The sequence below is a fragment of the Salmo salar genome, chromosome ssa19 (genome assembly GCF_905237065.1).
Source record: "Salmo salar chromosome ssa19, Ssal_v3.1, whole genome shotgun sequence".
NCBI classification, from domain to species: domain Eukaryota; kingdom Metazoa; phylum Chordata; class Actinopteri; order Salmoniformes; family Salmonidae; genus Salmo; species Salmo salar.
The window spans coordinates 5738166-5760759 of NC_059460.1; the positions used below are offsets into that span (position 1 = coordinate 5738166).

General features: G+C 42.9%; 1 protein-coding gene across 5 annotated transcripts in view; it reads left to right on the forward strand.

Moving 5' to 3' along the window:
• Nucleotides 1-11539, forward strand: part of dnmbp (dynamin binding protein) — a 146101-nt gene extending 134562 nt beyond the window's left edge. For all 5 annotated transcript variants that reach the window (XM_045702005.1, XM_014157051.2, XM_014157049.2 and 2 more), the window contains 9 exons: nt 6240-6439; nt 6560-6690; nt 6923-7027; nt 7777-7905; nt 8167-8499; nt 9001-9189; nt 9292-9490; nt 9822-10501; nt 10751-11539. In XM_045702005.1, coding sequence (XP_045557961.1) covers nt 6240-6439; nt 6560-6690; nt 6923-7027; nt 7777-7905; nt 8167-8499; nt 9001-9189; nt 9292-9490; nt 9822-10501; nt 10751-10936 — 2152 coding nt within the window. In that variant the 3' untranslated portion in view covers nt 10937-11539. The remainder of the gene's footprint in view (nt 1-6239; nt 6440-6559; nt 6691-6922; nt 7028-7776; nt 7906-8166; nt 8500-9000; nt 9190-9291; nt 9491-9821; nt 10502-10750) is intronic.
• Nucleotides 11540-22594: the final 11055 nt, after the last annotated feature.

The window sequence follows — 22594 nt, forward strand, 5'->3', positions numbered from 1 at the left end:
ACAGATATATAATTTACATAAGTATTCACACCCCTGAGTCAATACTTTGTAGATGCACCTTTGGCGGCGATTACAGCTTTGAGTCATCTTGGGTATGTCTGGATCAGCTTTGCACATTTTGATTTGGGGATTTTCTCCCACTCTTCCTCAAGCTCTGTTAAGTTAGATGGGGAGTGGTGGTGAACAGCAATCTTCAAGTCTTTCCACAGATTTTCATTGGGATTCAAGTCTGGGCTTTGGCTGGGCCACTCAAGGAATTTCACATTTTTGTTATGAAGCCATTCCAGGGTTGCTTTGGTTGTATGCTTGGGGTCATTGTCCAGTTGGAACGTAAATCTTCGCCCCCAGTCTAAGGTCGTTTGCACTCTGAAGCAGATTATCATCTGTCACCACCATGCTTCATGGTAGGGATTGTGTGGCATTGATTTGGCATTCCGGCCAAAGAGTACATTTTATGTCTCATCAGAACACAGAATCTTTTATCCTTCTGGCAGGTTCTCCCATTTCTACCAAGGAGCTCTGTAGTTCTGTCAGAGTGGTCATTGTGTTCTTGGTCACCTCCCTGACCAAGTTCCTTCTTGCCCAAGGAATTTGGTCAGTTTGGTCAGATGCTAGACAGAGTCTGGGTAGTTACATATTTTTTCCATTTCCCAATGATGGAGACCACTATGCTCTTGGACTCTTTCAACACTCTAGAGATTGTTTTATACCCTTCCCCAGATATATGCCGCATCACAATTCTTGGAGCTCTACGGACAGTTCCTTGGACTTCATGGTATAGGTTCTGCTCTGACTTGCACTGTCAACTGTGGGACCTTATGTAGACAGGTTATTTTTTCCTATATCATGTCCAAACAATTGAATTGGCCACAGGTGGACCCCAATCAAGTTGTAGTGACATCTCAAGGATGATCCAAGAAAATGGGGATGTACCTGAGCTCAATTCATAACAAAGGGTTGTGAATACTTATATAAATGAGATATTTCTGTATTTCATTTTCAAAAAACATTTTTTCATTTTGTCATTATTGGGTATTGTGTGTGACAAAGAAATAAATTTAATACATTTTAATTCAGGCTGTAACACAGAAAAATGTGGAATAAGTTAAGGGGTATTAATACTTTCTGATGGCACTTGTAGCTTGCCTCGGGTCCAGAGGGGCAGGGTTTGCAAATATGAGACTATTCCATTAGTTCCATTGTATCGGGGGAGTTAAATCAAGCACACCTTAAGTATTTGAGAGAAAGCAAATACTATTTTGGCACAAGTCTGGAGCTCACACAATGTGCTGCTGTGTTTTATGCTCTGTGTGTGTGTATGTGCATCTGTGTTTACTGTTGTGACTGCCTTTGGTAAAGTGAAATGTTGACTTCTGTTTTGTGGGTCCAGTTTTCTAAGGGCCAACAAAGATTGTTGTTGGTGACTGAACAGACGTAATGCTATCTAGTGGAGTACAGCAGTAATCCCTTCACCATTTCCGTATTGACAATATTTTATTAACTGAAATAATCTACTTTAAGATATTCATCAGAAAATTGCTTTTAAAGCAAATAATATAACATTCCCAGTATACAGATCTTCATTTGCTTTGCTGTAATTAGCTTTACATATTGTATCTTACCTATAGATTAAATATCAATCATTGAATCCTGTGTAAGGTTGCCTAAGTTGCTTTTTCTCTTGGAATACATTAAACTAAGCCAATAAAGGTGGATGTTATATAGTTACTGGACAAATGTTGAGTCCCTCCATTTCCACATGAGTGTCATCATAAAAATATATGCACTTGTGATGATAATGATTGTATATTGAATGGCCAGCACGTTCCTTACATTCACTAAATATACAAAAGTATGTGGACACCGCTTCAAATTAGCAGATTCGGCTATTTCAGCCACACTCGTTTCTGACCGGTGTGTAAAGTCGAGCACACAGCCATGCAATTTACATAGAAAAACATTGGCAGTAGCCTTACTGAAGATCTCAGTGACTTTCAACGTGGCACCATCATAGGATGCCACCTTTCCAACAAGCCCTGCTAGAGCTGCCCCGGTCAACTGTAAGGGCTGTTATTGTGGAGTGGAAATGTCTAGGAGCAACGATGGCTTAGCCGTGAAATTGTAGCTCATAGAACGGGAACGCCGGGTGCTGAAGCACCAAAACATTGGTTGCAACACTACCACTACTACCACTACTCCTTGGTTGCAACACTACCGAGTTCCAAACGGCCTCTGGAAGCAACGTCAGCACAACAACTGTTTTATCAATGGAGCGTCATGAAATGGGTGTCCATGGCCTAGCAGCCGCACACAGGCTTTAGATCACTGTACGCAATGCCAAGCGTCGGGCTGGAGTGGACTCTGGAGCCGTGGAAACGCGTTCTCTGGAGTGATCAATCACGCTTCACCATCTGGCAGTCCGACGGACGAATCATCTGGGTTTGGCGGATGCCATGAGAACGCTACCTGCCTCAATGCATAGTGCCAACTGTAAAGTTTGGTGGAGGAGGAGTAATGATCTGGGGCTGTTTTCATGGTTCAGGCTAGGCCCCTTAGTTCCAGTGAAGGGAACTCTTAACGCTACAGCATACAATGACATTCTAGATGATTCTGTGCTTCCAACTTTGTAGCAACAGTTTGGGGGAGGCCCTTTCCTGTTTCAGCATGACAATGCCCCTTTGCACAAAGCGGTTTGCTGAGATTGGTGTGGAAGAACTTGACTGGCTTGCACAGAGCCATGACCTCAACCCCATCAAACACCTTTGGGATGAATTGGAACACAGACTGTGAGCCAGGCCTAATCACCCAACATCAGTGTCCAACTTCACTAATGCTCTTGTGGCTGAATGGAAGGAAATCCCCGCAGCAATTTTCCAACATCTAGTGCAAAGCCTTCCCAGAAGAGTGGAGGCTGTTGAAGCAGCAAATGGGGCACCAACTCTATATTAATGTCCATGATTTTGGAATGAGATGTTCGACATGCAGGTGTCGACATACTTTTGGTCATATAGTGTATGTAGGGCCCTATACAATCTGTGATGTGGAGAACGTGGAAGGAATCATGAAATCTAGACATTAAAAAGGAATTCAACAATATTCAAAAATGTATTGAACTTAGTAGGGAATCAACTAAATGTATTGAAAATGTATTAATTTGCAGAATGCATCAGTGATTCGTATTTCCTGCAACTTTCTGAAGAGGCATTGAGATTTCCCCCTGTTTGTGTATGTGCATGCATCTACCACTTTGTGTAGCATTTAGCGATGATGTTAATGAAAAGTCTTCTGGTAGATGGAAAGGCTTTCCCAAAAACCATGTCAATTAAATGTTAACTACACTGAACAAAAATATAAATGCAACATGTAAAGTGTTGGTCCCATGTTTCATGAGCTGAAATAAAAGATCCCTGAAATTTTCCGTATGCACAAAAAGCTAATTTATCTCATATTTTGTGCACACATTTGTTTACATCCCTGTTAGTGAGCATTTCTCCTTTGCCAAGATAATCCCTCCACCTGACAGGTGTGGCATGTTAAACATCGTGATCATTACATAGGTGCACCTTGTGGTGGGGACAATAAAAGGCCACTCTAAAATGTTCAGTTTTGTCACACAACAGAATGCCACAGATGTCTCAACTTTTGAGGGACCGTGCAATTGGCACGCTGACTGCAGGAATGTCCACCAGAACTGTTGCCAGAAAATGTAATGTTAATTTCTCTACCATAAGCCGCCTCCGTCATTTTAGAGAATTTGTCTGTACATCTAACTGGCCTCACAACCACACACCACGTATGTGTATGGGGTCGTGTGGGTGTACAGTTTGCTGATGTCAATGTTGTGAACATAGTGCCCCATGGTGGCGGTGGGGTTATGGTATGGGCAGGCTCAAACTATGGACAATGAACACAATTAATTTTATCAATGGCAATTTGAATGCACAGAGATACCGTGACGAGATCCTGAGGCCCATTGTCGTGCCATTCATCCGCCGCCATCACCTCATGTTTCAGCATGATAATGCACGGCCCCATGTCGCAAGGATCTGTACATAATTCCTGGAAGCTGAATATGTTCCAGTTCTTCCATGTCCTGCATACTCACCAGACATGTCACAAAAGGAGTTCCCGCCAATGTCCAGTAACTTCTCACCCCTCTTCAATGGCTGTATGACAACATTCCACAGGCCACAATCACTGCATGAAGCTAATGGTGGTCACACCAGATACTGACTGGTTTTCTAATCTACGCCCCTACCTTTTTTTAAGGTATCTGTGACCAACAGATGCATATCTGTATTCCCAGTCATGTGAAATTCATAGATTAGGGCCTAATTAATTGATTTAAATTGACTGATTACCTTCTATGAACTGTAACTCAGCAAAATCTTTCAAATTGTTGCATGTTGCGTTTATTTTTTTCAGTATACGAAGTAGTCTATTCTTACCTGGCAAAATGGTACCCACTGGATTGATCCAGTATTTGTTTTGCAAACTCTACCATCAAATGACTCTAAACTCTACAAAAACACAGCTAAACAAAATCTTGCTAGGAATTAAGGGGTAATCCAGACCTCAGAAGTGTTCTCCTGGTGTGGTTTGTTCTGGACTTAGAACATCACATTTAGGTTTTTTTTTCTATTAAAAAAGTGAATTTGAGAGGGGAAAACGGAAACCTGGAAAATCATTAAGGAGAAAACTGAATTTGGGGAATATTTTTGTATTTTTTTTTATAGGGCCCTACAGTACATATGCACTTGTAACTGGATCAATGGCACAAATGTGAGCGTGTGTTCAGTGTCATTGATGAAGGGCAGTGGTCACCAACCTTTTCTCTGTCAAGATCACTTCCGGAGTCAAAATGCAAACCGAGATCTACCACGCAGATTTTTTTTATCTATAGGCCCAATACATTATCACTGCATATTGGCTATGTTTGAATTGCCCTGCCAATGTTGTTCTTTTCAGACCATTTTGAAATTCTATATTTTTTTAAGTTAGGTATATGATCACACTGGTAATATAAATGTTTTTGTATTACTTGTGAGGCACGGCTGAGTGAGCATAATGATTTCCTTTTTTTCTGGATTGATGGCCTGCATCTGAGGGTCAGACTGAGGAGAGGGAGGGAGGTGCGGTGAGGCTACCTCGAGAAAAGGGGAAACAGTCTTCCAGCTGATGGCAAAACTAGTTGCACTGCATTATTTCTGTCTCATGCACCAATTCATGTTGTTAGCTACTCCTATGAACATAAATATTCCTCGATATAAAAAAAGACACAAGCCGCAAAATAATAACAATGCAAGCATAATTCATTGCAGATGCAGTGCTGTGTGAGTGGAAGTAGGGAGAAAGTGCATTTTATGGCGTATAAGTGTTGACAGTGCTGAATAACAACTTAAACGTAACATAAAAACAGCAGCTTTTCGCTGTATTCGTTGAGTCTCTCCAGTCATGATTTTAAATGTTTTGAAATCTCACAGTATCGACTTTGCTGTGCATTCGAGTCTTCTTTTTAGTCAGTGGTTCAAGGAAACTGTGCAGACATGGTAATCTGAGCTATCTGATTGGCCAGTGTTAGGCCTATATTGTAGGTGCACTTGATTTGCTCTCTAGGCCTACCGGGTATCGTTGGGTTTTACAGAAATGTTTGGTGATTGACTAGGAATACCTTGGAAATCGACCGGTTGGTGACCACCGATGTAGGGCATCACTTGGCGAGGGACGTGTTAAGTGATGTCAGAGTTGGTGGGTGTAGCCAGCTTGTTTTGTGGTTGTGTCCCTTCCCGAAGTGACTGGTGGGTGTAGCCAGCTTGGTTTGTGGTTGTGTCCCTTCCCGAAGTGACTGGTGGGTGTAGCCAGCTTGGTTTGTGGTTGTGTCCCTTCCCGAAGTGACTGGTGGGTGTAGCCAGCTTGGTTTGTGGTTGTGTCCCTTCCCGAAGTGACTGGTGGGTGTAGCCAGCTTGGTTTGTGGTTGTGTCCCTTCCCGAAGTGACTGGTGGGTGTAGCCAGCTTGGTTTGTGGTTGTGTCCCTTCCCGAAGTGACTGGTGGGTGTTCCAAAGCATCTCTTGCTCACATTCTAATTCTCTCTCTGTTTTGAATTTCAATCCTGTCCTTTCCCATTCTCCTTACTCCTCCTTTACCTTCAAACTCTCTCTCTGTATTTCTTCATCCCCAATCCCCACCACCTTTCTCTCTTTCTTTCTCACAATCTCCTTCCTATTATCCCCCCTCTCAGGGGGAAGACCAACTACATCAACCTGGGCTCATTCCTGATCAAGCCGGTGCAGAGGGTGATGCGGTACCCACTGCTACTAATGGAGCTGCTGAGTGCCACGCCCGAGTCTCACCACGACAGGCCCCTACTGGCCCAGGCACTGCTGTCCATCAAAGAGATCAATGTCAACATAAATGAATACAAGAGGAGGAAGGACCTGGGTATGAGCAAAAGCCTGCACACGCTGGTCCCCTTCTAAAACTGAAGTCGGAGACCCTTGCTTTAGTTTACTAGTGTATTTAGCAACAGTTTTTAACTCGTGTCCCCTCTCCTGTCCACAGTGCTCAAGTACAGGAAAGGGGACGAGGACACCCTCATTGACAAGATCTCCAAGCTGAGCATGCACTCCATCATTAAGAAGTCCAACCGCGTGAGCAGCCACCTCAAACATCTCACCGGGATCTCCCCCCAGGTATGACTAAAGGGTGACCAAAGGTGACCTCCATGGTCACAGTATATTTGTCCATGACTACATTGATTGAGTGTAAAATAGAAGTGGCCGTAAGTCTCACTATGTCTGTTACATACATCTTTAAACATCTCAAAACTAGCGACAGTGTTCCCTTTCCTTTGCACTCCTATTTGAATTTGGACTGGTGATGAAATCTGTAGTTGCTGATGGTTCTCCACCTCCTTTTCTTCAGATCAAAGATGAGGCGTTTGATGAGGCAGAGAAGAGGTTCCGACTCCAGGAGAGACTCATCAAGTCCTTCATCAGGGACATCTCTCTGTACCTGCAGCATATTCGAGTAAATAGTAATATCCTACTACATACAGTCACACTATAATATGTAGAATCACACTTCAAATTCATTCATTCACATACAAGTGAATTGGTCATTCAAATACAAGCATTCAGAATTAATGCAAGCAGAAGACAAACATGTTTGCTGGCCTCCCGATTGGCGCAGCCCTCTAAATCACTGCATCATAGCAACGGCTGTTGTCGTAGCACAAGTTGTAGTACACCTGAGTGGTGCAGCGTTCTAAGGCACTGCATCTCAGTGCAAGAGGCGTCACTAAGGTCCCTGGTTCGAATCCAGGCTGTATCACATCCGGCCGTGATTGGGAGTCCCATAGGGCGGTGCACAATTGGCCCAGCGTCGTCCGGGTTTGGTTGGGTAGGCGTCGTTGTAAATAAGAATTTGTTCTTAACTGCCTAGTTAAATAAAGGTTAAGTAAATAAAATAAAAATATGTGCATATCAAAAAGCACATATAATGAATGGTATGCACTATTGCTAATGTTCAATCACTATCAGCGATACCCACCTAGACTGTTTCTACTGCACTGTAAACTTGCTCCAAAATTGACTTTTGACCAGGGTTTTCTTCCTTCGGGCATACAACTGAAAACATTTTTTTTTTTTAAGTCCCTTTCTGCCTCAGTCCATTTTCTTCCATTTGGTGCCTAATGAACACAACCCAGATCAATTACTCTACTTCTATCATGTCATTGGCTGGCCCCTGTGTTGACTGGCGTGTGTGTTGTCCAATAGGAATCGGCCTCAGTGAAGGTACTGGCTGCTATCAGTTTCTGTGACATCTACACAGACCGGAGCCAGCTGGACCCTGAACGATTCCAGAGAGCCCACCGTTCCATTAGCGACAAGCAGTTCCCCCACTTTGTGAGTGTTGACATCCAATTTTGTTCTAATCATAAGACCGTTATGAAGCATGTCCCAATATAGAAAACAAACTAAAAGGTTCTTCCCTTTCCCGTTTGTGTGTGTGTGTGTGTGTGTGTGTGTGTGTGTGTGTGTGTGTGTGTGTGTGTGTGTGTGTGTGTGTGTGTGTGTGTGTGTGTGTGTGTGTGTGTGTGTGTGTGTGTGTGTGTGTGCGCATGCGTGTACACGTGTGTGTACGCGTGCGTGTATGTGTGTAAGCAGAAGGAGCGAGCGGAAGCCTTGGTCATCTTCCCTCTCACCCAGCTTCTGCTCATGTTTGCCGGGCCCCACAAGCTCATTCAGAAGCGCTTTGACAAGCTGCTGGACTACGACAACTGCAAGGAGCGCGCTGAGCGCCTCAAAGACCGCCGCGTCCAGGATGAGCTGCAGGCGGCACGCAACAACTACGAGGCGCTCAATGCCCAGCTGTTGGACGAGCTGCCCAAGTTTCACCGTGCCGCTGAAGACCTGTTTACTGGCTGTGTGAGAGCCTTTGCACAGGCCCAGAGAGATTTTACCAAGTTGACGCTAGGGCAGCTGCAGCCTTTGCTACAGGTAAGAGTGTGTGTGTGTGTGTGTGTGTGTGTGTGTGTGTGTGTGTGTGTGTGTGTGTGTGTGTGTGTGTGTGTGTGTGTGTGTGTGTGTGTGTGTGTGTGCGCGCGCGGGCGTGCGTGTGCGCTAGAGGGTGACATTATGTTGGGACTTGAATCCTGCATGTCATATGGGGATTATTCAAAATCAAATTCAGGACAGGACATGTTGGACACCACAGACGTGGACAATACCGGAATTATTAAGAACTGCGACATACAATATATATTTTTGTATTCTTGATATTCAGAATTCAACTTTGGAGTGCAGAGTGCTAGAGGTATTATAGTATCACATCTATGCATTATTGGCATAATTGATCTAGCTCCCAGTTGAGTGAATGGGATCTGCATAAGACCACATTCATTTCTAGTTAATGTCTTACTGGCACACAAGGGTTATCTGCTGGCTTTAGTAACTAGTGTCTATGGCTTTTTTCTCTCTCTTGATTCTCTCTTGCTCCAGTTATCATGCATTGGGGGCAATGAGGGGAACCTGATATCATTGTTCCAAGAGGAGTATGGTAGAGTCCTCCAGCTTCTACAGCGCTTCAGTTTCTGCCAAGAGAGCCTGCCACCCTCCACCTCCACACGCAAGCCTCTTGACAAGAAGACCCTGGAGAAACAGACCTCCAAGAAGCAGTTGCAGGGACCGGTGAGTGTTTCTGCTTACCTAGATGCCAGTTCCACCCACAAGACTAGTAGTATAATGATATACTAATGGTGTTGAATGTCTGTTTCTCTCTTGATATCTTAGCCTAACTACATCCTGCAGACAGATGAGCAGAGAGCGGGACTGTTGGCCCGGTATGGCCCAGAGAAGCTCTTCCAGGCGGAAAGGAACTTTAACGCGGCCCAGGAGTTGGACGTGTCCATATTAGTGGGAGACATTGTGGGTGTCATCAAACAGCAGGACCCCATGGGCAGCAACAACCGCTGGCTCATCGATAATGGGGGTAGGTATGGGGTGCTACACAAGAAGCAGAGCTATTGAGATGGACAATATTGATTGGGAAATAATGGGGCTGTATGTACTACGAAATCATGTGGTAACAATAGATAGTTTTGCGTACTTACTTGATTGTACGTGCTTGTTTCGATCCCAAAACCCTTGACTGCAGACCGTAAAATAAAGTGTAACTTGTTATTTTTGTTTACACTGAAATTTGTTGGTGGTAGCAGAACTCATTGATTAGTGTCGTATAGTGTAAAAATTAATACGATTCTGTGAATCTGCATTGGCATGATTGCTGATCAGTGATTAATTCATATTTTTTCTCTCTGCAGTCTCCAAGGGCTTTGTATACAGCTCCTTCCTGAAACCCTACAACCAACGCAGGAGCCAATCGGATGTCTCCATTGAGAGCCAGTCCTCCAATGAGTCAGGCTATGGTGGCTCATCCCCTGTGTTCTCCCGCCAGAACAGTAACAGCACGCTGACCTTCAACCAGGAAACGTCTGCCGTCAGCTTCTCCACTGCCCCTCACACAAGCCACTCCTCACCCCGCCCCAACCTTGACCTAACCCAGGACCCCACCCTCTCCCGCAGAACCCACCACAGAGACACTCCCTCGCCAAACCGCAATCCTGCAGACTCCCCCAGAAATCCCTCCAATCACCGGGACCTGTTGGACCCTGCGCTCCGAAACTCCCCCAATCACAGAGACATTACAGACCCCACCTACCAACAGTCCTCTAATCACAGGGACTCGTTCGACTCAAGTAAAACAACACCAACCAATCACAAGGAGCTGTCTGACTCTTCGGAGACAGAATCTTGTTCTTCGCACAGAAACAACCGTTTGGGTCTTTCTCAGAGATCTGGCCAAACTGAGGCGGCCCTTGGCTCGTACCAACGGAATGGAGACTGTGGTGATCAGAGGAGGTCCCCGTACTCAAGGGATGGGTTCATTGAACCAGAGGCGGAGCCCAAACCTGAGCTAGAGTCAGAGCTCGATGGGCATCAGGTATGACTGGCCTACAATAGGACTGCGAAATAAAGTCTGTTATTAGAGGAATGTATATAAAGAGTTTGTAGATAAATCAGTCATTTGATAAATGGTTATGTTGTGTATTTATTATGTTGGAATAGGTATTCAAGTATTCCTCCAAAAATTATTGTTTGAAACCATCTTGAATGCAGTATTATAATTGTACATTATTCCTTTGTTCAGACATTGTTAACAGAAGACAATCTAATAATTTTTTCATTCTAGATTTACTATGCCATCTACTCATTCACTGCCCGCTGTGCTAACGAGCTGAGCATCTCGGCCAATCAGCGTGTCCGCATCCTGGAGTTCCAGGACATGAACGGCAACAGCGAGTGGTGGCTCGGTGAGGCGGGGGGCAGGCGAGGCTACATCCCCTCCAACTATATTCGCAAGTCTGAGTACACCTGAAAAATTACCCTGGGGGAAGGTGCCCCCTAACCCCCAAAGTCAGAGCCCCCACACTAGAATGAGCTCACCCCGTGATAGAAAACAGCTCTCCAGACTCCAAACAACAACAAACATACAAACAAACACTTAAACAAATGAACAAACCATCAACAGGATATCTGGTGCCTTAATATTGAAGGGGATCTGTGGTTGAGTTTTTTTTGGGGGGGTGGGGGGACTTTACCGTGCTGCTGATCCACTTCTTTGAAAGTTGTTAAATGACTATACTGTATTTATAGACTTTTTTTCATTTTTGTTACTACTTGGGAGTGTCTCTTCTCTTTTCCCTCATATGCTGTGATACACTTGTGAGTTGCCCAGGCTCAGAACCAAATACACTGGGTCTATAGAGTTGGTTATATGTTAGATAACCTCATTGGGGAAGCTTATTGGGCTGTGAGTTAGGAATTTGAAGGGGTTTAGTTCAGACTTCAAAACTCAAATATCCTGAGGCATAAACTCAGACAACAGTATAACAGTATGACTTCCAGTATAACATTTCAATTGTGTGTATGTAATTTAGAGCATTACCCTACAAAGTGAACAACAGTGAGATGAGGATGATAATGATTTTGTGCAGTATATAATCTACTTGTGAGACAATGGGGCTACATTCCAATTCTCTACCCTTCTCCCGAAGTGTGCACCCATTCACTGCTCCTCATGGATTTAAAAGGAATGGACTAGTGTGAGGAATATGTTGGTGGAAACTCTTCAGCCGTGCTTGCACCAATCCAATGCTTTTAAATTAATGGGGGGGGTGGGGGTTAACGAGTGCACACTTCTGGAGAAGGGTAGAGAATCGGAACTCAGCCCAGGTTAAAAACCGCCGGTATTGTGAGTATGAAGTGGCCTTGAGAAGCAGGTTGGGTTTAGAGCAGTGGAGGCTGCTGAGGGGAGGATGAATAATGTCTGGAACGGAGCGAATGGAATGGCATCAAACACATGGAAACCATGTGTTTGATGTATTTGATACCATTCCACCTATTCCACTTCAGCCATTACCACGAGCCCGTCCACCCCAATTAAGGGTGCCACCAACCTCCTGTGGTTTAGAGCATTGAACACTATTGTGGGTTGATCAAAAGGTAATATCTACTGTAGGTGTAGTTTCCGACCTAAAGCCCATAAAAAATGTAAATAATCACAAACATGCTCTTATTTAAATTTCAAAGATCAAAGGAACAAACAAGGATTGCAAGCACTCCTTTAAAATGATCTGTTTGTAGCTTGAATCTGAATGGTTCTGTAGCTCCATTCAACTGGGTTTGACAGAGTGTGTAAAAGCTGAGGGTGATGAAAGGTTTTCCTATAGTGAGGGTGGGAGTTTAACCAATAGGGACAAAGACGATCTGGCTCTGATTGGTCTCTCACTCTCCTCATACATATACGGTACCAGTCAAAAGTTGGGACACACCTACTCATTCAAGGGTTTTTCTTTATTTTACAATTTTCTACATTGTAGAATAATAGTGAATACATCAAAACTATGAAATAACACATATGGAATCATGTAGTAACCAAAAAAGTGTTAAATCAATCAAAATATATTTGATATTTGAGATTCTTCAAAGTAGCCACCCTTTGCCTTCATGACAGCTTTGCACACTTGGTATTCTCTCAACCAGCTTCATGAGGTAGTCACCTGGAATGCATTTCAATTAACAGGTGTGCCTTGTTAATTTGTGGAATTTTTTTCCTACTTAATGCGTTTGAGCCAATCAGTTGTGACAAGGTAGGGGGTGGTATACAGTAGATAGCCCTATTTGGTAAAAGACCAAGTCCATATTATGGCAAGAACAGCTCAAATAAGCAAGGAAAACGACGGTCCATCATTGCTTTAAGACATGAAGGTCAGTCAATGTGGAAAATTGTGCAGTCACAAAACCATCAAGCGCTATGATGAAACTGGCTCTCATGAGGACCGCCACAGCAAAGGAAGACCCAGAGTTACTAGACTCAGAAATTGCAGCCCAAATAAATGTTTCACGGAGTTCAAGTAACATACACATCTCAACATCAACTGTTCAGAGGAGACTGTGTGAATCAGGCCTTCATGGTTGAATTGCTGAAAAGAAACCACTACTAAAGGACACCAATAAGAAGAAGAGACTTGCTTGGGCCAAGAAACATGAGCAATGGACATTAGACCGGTGGAAATCTGTCCTTTAGTCTAATGAGTCCACATTTGAGATTTTTGGTTCCAACCGCCATGTCTTTGTGAGACGCAGAGTAGGTGAACGGATGATCTCCGTGTGTGTGGTTCCCACTGTGAAGCATGAAGGAGGAGGTGTGGGTGTGCTTTGCTTGTGACATGGGTCTGTGATTTATTTAGAATTCAAGGCACACTTAACCAGCATGGCTACCGCAGCATTCTGCAGCGATACACCATCCCATCTGGTTTGCGCTTAGTGGGACTATCATTTGTTTTTCAACAGGACAATGACTCAACACACCTCCAGGTTGTGTAAGGGCTATTTGACCAAGAAGGAGAGTGATGGAGTGCTGCATCAGATGACCTGGCCTCCACAATCAACCGACTTCAACCCAATTGAGAAAGTTTGGGATGAGTTGGACCGCACAGTGAAGGAAAAGCAGTCAGCAAGTGCTCAGCATATGTGGGAACTCCTTCAAGACTGTTGGAAAAGCATTCCACGTGAGGCTTGTTACAAGAATGCCAAGAGTGTGCAAAGCTGTCAAGGCAAAGGGTGGCTACTTTGAATAATCTAAAATATATTTAGATTTCTTTAACTTTTTTGGTAACTACATGATTCCATATGTTACTTCATAGTTTTGATGTCTTCACTATTATTCTACAATGTAGAAAGTAGTAAAAATAAAGAAAAACCCTTGAATGAGTAGGTGTGTCCCAACTTTTGACTGGTACTGTATATCATGCTGTATATTGAGAATGTATTACTTACTGCACTCCATTGTCAAGTGATGTTTTCATTTGAATAAAAAAGAAAATCAGCTTAGCTGAAAAATATCCCCTGGGTTCTGTGTTTTTACTTCATTGTTATGGGCTGCTTTGTTAAAGGCCCAGTGCAGTAAACATTACGTTTACCTGTGTTTTGTGTCATTTTGTACAACAAGTGATGAAACAAACACTGTCAAAGTGTGAAAAGGTATTTCCTGATCAAGTGTGACGTTGTGCTGAAGGATGGCATACTCTCTAAAGTCAAGTCATGTCAGTCACATTACACCTAATTTTGTTCGCAGACACTTCCAGCCAACTTGGCTCTTTGTTAGTTAGGGTTAGGTTTAAAATCTAATTTTAAGAAGATCGATTGTGGATATGTGTAGGGTTTTGCCATAATTATGACTTTGACTGTGTTAACTAGTGACGATGACAAATACTTTACTAAGGTCACTCCTATAGAATTATATGGTCACTCCCATTAAGGCCAACTTTGAATGATTGATATCCAAGACTTATATGTGCTGTGTGTGCAATAGCCTGGGGAGGATGCTACACCAATAAATACTTACCTTGATGAAAGCCCCCAACCTAAAGAAATTGAAAGTGGCTTTCTTCTGGAACCAAGTTACATGTTCCTCAGTTCCCAAACACAACAAACACGAGCCATACTGTGCGGTGCTGGGTCCAGTCAGGTCTTTGACACATTTAGCCACTGGAAGATCAGCCACAAAATGTTGGCACCATTGTAACAGGTTGTAATCAAGCCATGGTCTCCAGCATGGGAAACGAAGAGGAATAACGGGTGCAGTAATCTCATGTTGCAAGCACTCCTTTAAAATGATCTGTTTGTAGCTTGAATCTGAATGGTTCTGTAGCTCCATTCAACTGGGTTTGACAGAGTGTGTAAAAGCTGAGGGTGATGAAAGGTTTTCCTATAGTGAGGGTGGGAGTTTAACCAATAGCGACAAAGACGATCTGGCTCTGATTGGTCTCTCGCTCTCCTCATACATATATACGGTACCAGTCAAAAGTTTGGACACACCTACTCATTCAAGGGTTTTTCTTTATTTTACAATTTTCTACATTATAACTCCCCTAGCTCCACAATGAGATAGCCAGCCTGCCAGTTTAGTGGAGTCACTGCCACTAGCACAGTCAGTGTAGCCAGCTCAGCTATCCCCATTGAGACCGTGTCTGTGCCTCGACCTAGGTTGAACAAAACTAAACATGGCGGTGTTTGCCTTAGCAATCTCACTGGAATAAAGACCTCCTCCATTCCTGTCATTATTAAAAGAGATTGTGATATCTCACATCTCAAAATAGGGCTACTTAATGTTATATCCCTCACTTCCAAGGCAGTTATTGTCAATGAACTAATCACTGATTGATATAGCCCAATTGATGTGATTGGTCTGACTGAAACATAGCTTAAGCCTGATGAATTTACTGGGTAAAATGAGGCCTCACCCCCTGGTTACACTAGTAACCATATCCCCCGCGCATTCCGCAAAGGCGGAGGTGTTGCTAACATTTACGATAGCAAATTTCCATTTACAAAAAAAAAGACTGTGTTTTCGTCTTTTGAGCTTCTATTCATGAAACCTATGCAGCCTACCCAAACACTTTTTATAGCTACTGTTTACAGGCCTCCTGGGCCCTATACAGGGTTCCTCACTGAGTTCCCTGAATTCCTATCGGGCCTTGTAGTCATGGCAGATAATATTCAAATTTTTGGTGACTTTAATATTCACATGGAAAAGTCCACAGACCCACTCCAAAAGGCTTTTGGAGCCATCATCGACTCAGTGGGTTTTGTCCAACATGTCTCCGGACCTACTCACTGCCACAGTCATACTCTGGACCTACAGTGGGGGGGAAAAGTATTTAGTCAGCCACCAATTGTGCAAGATATCCCACTTAAAAAGATGAGAGAGGCCTGTAATTTTCATCATAGGTACACGTCAACAATGACAGACAAAATGAGGAAAAAAAATCCAGAAAATCACATTGTAGGATTTTTAATGAATTTATTTGCAAATTATGGTGGAAAATAAGTATTTGGTCACCTACAAACAAGCAAGATTTCTGGCTCTCACAGACCTGTAACTTCTTCTTTAAGAGGCTCCTCTGTCCTCCACTCGTTACCTGTATTAATGGCACCTGTTTGAACTTGTTATCAGTATAAAAGACACCTGTCCACAACCTCAAACAGTCACACTCCAAACTCCACTATGGCCAAGACCAAAGAGCTGTCAAAGGACACCAGAAACTAAATTGTAGACCTACACCAGGCTGGGAAGACTGAATCTGCAATAGGTAAGCAGCTTGGTTTGAAGAAATCAACTGTGGGAGCAATTATTAGGAAATGGAAGACATACAAGACCACTGATAATCTCCCTCGATCTGGGGCTCCACGTAAGATCTCACCCCGTGGGGTCAAAATGATCACAAGAATGGTGAGCAAAAATCCCAGAACCACCGGGGGGACCTAGTGAATGACCTGCAGAGAGCTGGGACCAAAGTAACAAAGCCTACCATCAGTAACACACTACGCCGCCAGGGACTCAAATCCTGCAGTGCCAGACGTGTCCCCCTGCTTAAGCCAGTACATGTCCAGGCCCGTCTGAAGTTTGCTAGAGAGCATTTGGATGATCCAGAAGAGGATTGGGAGAATGTCATATGGTCAGATGAAACCAAAATAGAACTTTTTGGTAAAAACTCAACTCGTCGTGTTTGGAGGACAAAGCATGCTGAGTTGCATCCAAAGAACACCATACCTACTGTGAAGCATGGGGGTGGAAACATCATGCTTTGGGGCTGTTTTTCTGCAAAGGGACCAAGACGACTGATCCGTGTAAAGGAAAGAATGAATGGGGCCATGTATCGTGAGATTTTGAGTGAAAACCTCCTTCCATCAGCAAGGGCATTGAAGATGAAACGTGGCTGGGTCTTTCAGCATGACAATGATCCCAAACACACCGCCCGGGCAACGAAGGAGTGGCTTCGTAAGAAGCATTTCAAGGTCCTGGAGTGGCCTAGCCAGTCTCCAGATCTCAACCCCATAGAAAATCTTTGGAGGGAGTTGAAAGTCCGTATTGCCCAGCGACAGCCCCAAAACATCACTGCTCTAGAGGAGATCTGCATGGAGGAATGGGCCAAAATACCAGCAACAGTGTGTGAAAACCTTGTGAAGACTTACAGAAAACCTTTGACCTGTGTCAGTGCCAACAAAGGGTATATAACAAAGTATTGAGATAAACTTTTGTTATTGACCAAATACTTATTTTCCACCATAATTTGCAAATAAATTCATTAAAAATCCTACAATGTGATTTTCAGGAATTTCTTTTCTCATTTTGTCTGTCATTGTTGACGTGTACCTATGATGAAAATTACAGGCCTCTCTCATCTTTTTAAGTGGGAGAACTTGCACAATTGGTGGCTGACTAAATACTTTTTTTCCCCACTGTAGTTTTGTCCCGTTGAATACATGTTGTGGATCTTATTGTTTTTCCTCATAATCCTGGACTATCCGACCACCATTTTATTACGTTTGCAATCGCAACAAATAATCTGCTCAGACCCCAACCAAGGATCATCAAAAGCCATGCTATAAATGATCGGACAACCCAAAGATTCTTAGATTACATTCCAGACTCCCTCCACCTACCCAAGGACGTCAGAGTACAAAAATCAGTTAACCACCTAACTGAGGAACTCAATTTAACCTTGCGTAATACCCTAGATGCAGTCGCACCCCTAAAAACAATAAACATTTGTCATAAGAAACTAGCACCCTGGTACTGAAGCAGGCTTCCAGAAAATTAGAACGGAAATGGCGCTACACTAAACTGGAAGTCTTCCGACTAGCTTGGAAAGACAGTACCATGCAGTATCGAAGAGCCCTCACTGCTGCTCGATCATCCTTTTTTTAACTTAATTGAGGAAAATAAAAACAATCCTAAATGTATTTTTGATACTGTCGCAAAGCTAACTAAAAAGCAGCATTCCCCAAGAGAGGATGGCTTTCACTTCAGCAGTGATAAATTCATGAACTTCTTTGACAAAAAGATCATGATCATTAGAAAGCAAATTACGGACTCGTCTTTAAATCTGCGTATTCCTCCAAAGCTCAGTTGTCCTGAGTCTGTACAATACTGCCAGGACCTAGGATCAAGGGAGACACTCAAGTTTTTTAATCCTATATCTCTTGACACATTGATGAAAATAAACATGGCCTCTAAACCGTCAAGCTGCATACTTGACCCTATTCCAACAAATCTACTGAAAGAGCTGATTCCTGTGCTTGGCCCTCCTATGTTGAACATAATAAATGGCTCTTGGTACCGGATGTGTACCAATCTCACTAAAAGTGGCAGTAATAAAGCCTCTCCTGAAAAAGCTAAACCTTGACCCAGAAAATCTAAAAAACTATCGGCCTATATCGAATCTCCCATGCCTCTCATTTTTTTTGAAAAAGCTGTTACGCAGCAAAACACTGCCTTCCTGAAGACAACCAATGTATACGAAACACTTCAGTCTGGTTTTAGACCCCATCATAGCACTGAGACTGCACTTATGAAGGTGGTAAATTACCTTTTAACCTGTTAGGGCTAGGGGACAGTATTGACACGGCTGGATAAAAAACGTACCCGATTTAATCTGGTTACTACTCCTGCCCAGTAACTAGAATATGCATATAATTATTGGCTTTGGATAGAAAACACCCTAAAGTTTCTAAAACTGTTTGAATGGTGTCTGTGAGTATAACAGAACTCATATGGCAGGCAAAAACCTGAGAAGATTTCATGCAGGAAGTGGCCTGTCTGACAAGGTGTCGTTCTTCTTGCCTCTGTTTATTGAAGACTGAGGATCTCTGCTATAATGTGACACTTCTTACGGCTCCCATAGGCTCTCAGAAGGCAGCAAAAAGCTGAATCGTGGCTTTGCAGGCTCTGGCTGAAAAAAAGTAGCACGTTTGGGTAGTGGCTGGTTACAGTACTGTGAGACTCAGGCGCGTGCCCGCGTCGACCGAATGCTTTGTTTTCTTTCCTCTGTTTACCTAAACGCAGATTCCCGGTCGGAATATTATCGCTTTTTTACGAGAAAAATGGCATAAAAATGGATTTTAAACAGCGGTTGACATGCTTCGAAGTACGGTAATGGAATATTTAGAATTTTTTTGTCACGAATTGCGCCATGCTCGTGACCCTTATTTACACTTCGGATAGTGTCTTGGAACGCACTAATAAAACGCCGCTATTTGGATATAACGATGGATTATTTTGGACCAAACCAACATTTGTTATTGAAGTAGCAGTCCTGGGAGTGCATTCTGACGAAGAACATCAAAGGTAATCAAACTTTTGTAATAGTAAATCTGACTTTGGTCAGGGCTAAACTTGGTGGGTGTCTAAATAGCTAGCCGTGATGGCTGGGCTATCTACTGAGAATATTGCAAAATGTGCTTTCACCGAAAAGCTATTTTAAAATCGGACACCTCGATTGCACAAAGGAGTTCTGTATCTATAATTCTTAAAATAATTGTTATGTTTTTTGTGAACGTTTATCGTGAGTAATTTAGTAAATTCACCGGAGGTTTGCGGAGGGTATGCTAGTTCTGAACGTCACATGCTAATGTAAAAAGCTGTTTTTTGATATAAATATGAACTTGATTGAACAAAACATGCATGTATTGTATAACATAATGTCCTAGGGTTGTCATCTGATGAAGATCATCAAAGGTTAGTGCTGCATTTAGCTGTGGTTTGGGTTTATGTGACATTATATGCTAGCTTGAAAAATGGGTGTCTGATTATTTCTGGCTGGGTACTCTGCTGACATAATCTAATGTTTTGTTTTCGTTGTAAAGCCTTTTTGAAATCGGACAGTGTGGTTAGATTAACCTGTTAGGGCTAGGGGGCAGTATTGACACGGCTGGATAAAAAATGTACCCGATTTAATCTGGTTACTACTCCTGCCCAGTAACTAGAATATGCATATAATTATTGGCTTTGGATAGAAAACACTCCAAAGCTTCTAAAACTGTTTGAATGGTGTCTGTGAGTATAACAGAACTCAAATGGCAGGTCAAAACCTGAGAAGATTCTGTACAGGAAGTACCCTGTCTGACCATTTCTTCCCCTTCTTGATTATCTCTATCCATTACAAAGGATCTCTGCTGTTACGTGACACTTCCTACGGCTCACATGGGCTCTCAGAAGGCGGCAAAAAGCTGAATCGTGGCTTTGCAGGCTCTGGCTGAAAAAAAGTAGCGCGTTTGGGTAGTGGCTGGTTACAGTACTGTGAGACTCAGGCGCGTGCCCGCGTCGACCGAATGCTTTGTTTTCTTTCCTCTGTTTACCTAAACGGAGATTCCCGGTCGGAATATTATCGCTTTTTTACGAGGAAAATGGCATAAAAATGGATTTTAAACAGCGGTTGACATGCTTCGAAGTACGGTAATGGAATATTTAGAATTTTTTTGTCACGAATTGCGCCATGCTCGTGACCCTGATTTACCATTTCGGATAGTGTCTGGAACGCACGAACAAAACGCCGCTATTTGGATATAACGATGGATTATTTTGGACCAAACCAACATTTGTTATTGAAGTAGCAGTCCTGGGAGTGCATTCTGACGAAGACAACAAAGGTAATCAAACTTTTGTAATAGTAAATCTGATTTTGGTCAGGGCTAAACTTGGTGGGTGTCTAAATGGCTAGCCGTGATGGCTGGGCTATCTACTGAGAATATTGCAAAATGTGCTTTCACCGAAAAGCTATTTTAAAATCGGACACCTCGATTGCACAAAGGAGTTCTGTATCTATAATTCTTTAAATAATTGTTATGTTTTTTGTGAACGTTTATCGTGAGTAATTTAGTAAATTGTTAGTAAATTCCCCGGAAGTTTGCGGGGGGTATGCTAGTTCTGAACGTCACATGCTAATGTAAAAATCTGGTTTTTGATATAAATATGAACTTCATTGAACAAAACATGCATGTATTGTATAACATAATGTCCTAGTTGTGTCATCTGATGAAGATCATCAAAGGTTAGTGCTGCATTTAGCTGTCTTCTGGGTTTTTGTGACATTATATGCTAGCTTGAAAAATGGGTGTCTGATTATTTCTGGCTGGGTACTCTGCTGACATAATCTAATGTTTTGCTTTCGTTGTAAAGCCTTTTTGAAATCGGACAGTGTGGTTAGATTAACGAGTCTTGTCTTTAAAATGCTGTAAAATAGTCATATGTTTGAGAAATTGAAGTAATAGCATTTCTAAGGTATTTGAATAACGCGCCACAGGATTCAACTGGCTGTTGAGTAGGTGGGACGAATTCGTCCCGCCTAGCCCAGAGAGGTTAATGGCGTCAGACCGAGGCTGTGCATCTGTCCTCGTGCTCCTAGACCTGAGTGCTGCTTTTGATAACATTGATCACCACATTCTTTTGGAGAGATTGGAAACCCTAATTGGTCTACACGGACAAGTTCTGGCCTGGTTTAGATCTGTCGGAAAGATCAGTTTGTCTCTGTAGATGGTTTGTCCTCTGACAAATCAACTGTAAATGTCGGTGTTCCTCAAGGCTCTGTTTTAGGACCACTGTTGTTTTCACTATATATTTTACCTCTTGGTGATGTCATTCGGAAACATAATGTTAACTTTCACTGCTATGCGGACGACACACAGCTGTACATTTTGATGAAACATGGTGAAGCCCCAAAATTGCCCTCCCTGGAAGCCTGTGTTTCAGACATAAGGAAGTGGATGGCGGCAAATGTTCTACTTTTAAACTTGGACAAAACAGAGATGCTTGTTCTAGGTCCCAAGAAACAAAGAGATCTTCTGTTAAATCTGACAATTAATCTGGATGGTTGTACAGTCATCTCAAATAAAACTGTGAAGGACCACGGCGTTACTCTGGACCCTGATCTCTCTATTGACGAACATATCAAAACTGTTTCAATTACAGCTTTTGTCCATCTACGTAATATTGCAGAAATCAGAAACTTTCTGTCCAAAAAATGATGCAGAAAATTCAATCCATGCTTTTGTCACTTCTAGGTTAGACTACTGCAATGCTCTACTTTCCGGCTACCCGGATAAAGCACTAAATAAACTTCAGTTAGTGATAAACACGGCTGCTAGAATCTTGACTAGAACCTAAACATTTGATCATATTACTCTCTACACTGGCTTTCTGTTAAAGCTACTGCTGATTTCAAGGTTTTACTGCTAACCTACAAAGCATTACATGGGCTTGCTCCTACCTATCTTTCCGATTTGGTCCTGCCGTACATACCTACACGCACGCTACGGTCACAAGACGCAGGCCTCCTTATTGTCCCTAGAATTTCTAAGCAAACAGCTGGAGGCAGGGCTTTTTCCTATAGAGCTCCATTTTTATGGAATGGTCTGCCTATCCATGTGACAGACGCAGACTCGGTCTCAACCTTTAAGTCTTTATTGAAGACTAATCTCTTCAGTAGGTCCTATGATTGAGTGTAGTCTGGCCCAGAAGTGTGAAGGTGAACGGAAAGGCACTGGAGCAACGAACCGCCCTTGCTGTCTCTTCATTTCACATTTATTTAACCAGGTAAGCTAGTTGAGAACAAGTTCTCATTTACAACTGCGACCTGGCCAAGATAAAGCAAAGCAGTGCGACACAAACAACAACACAGAGTTACACATGGAA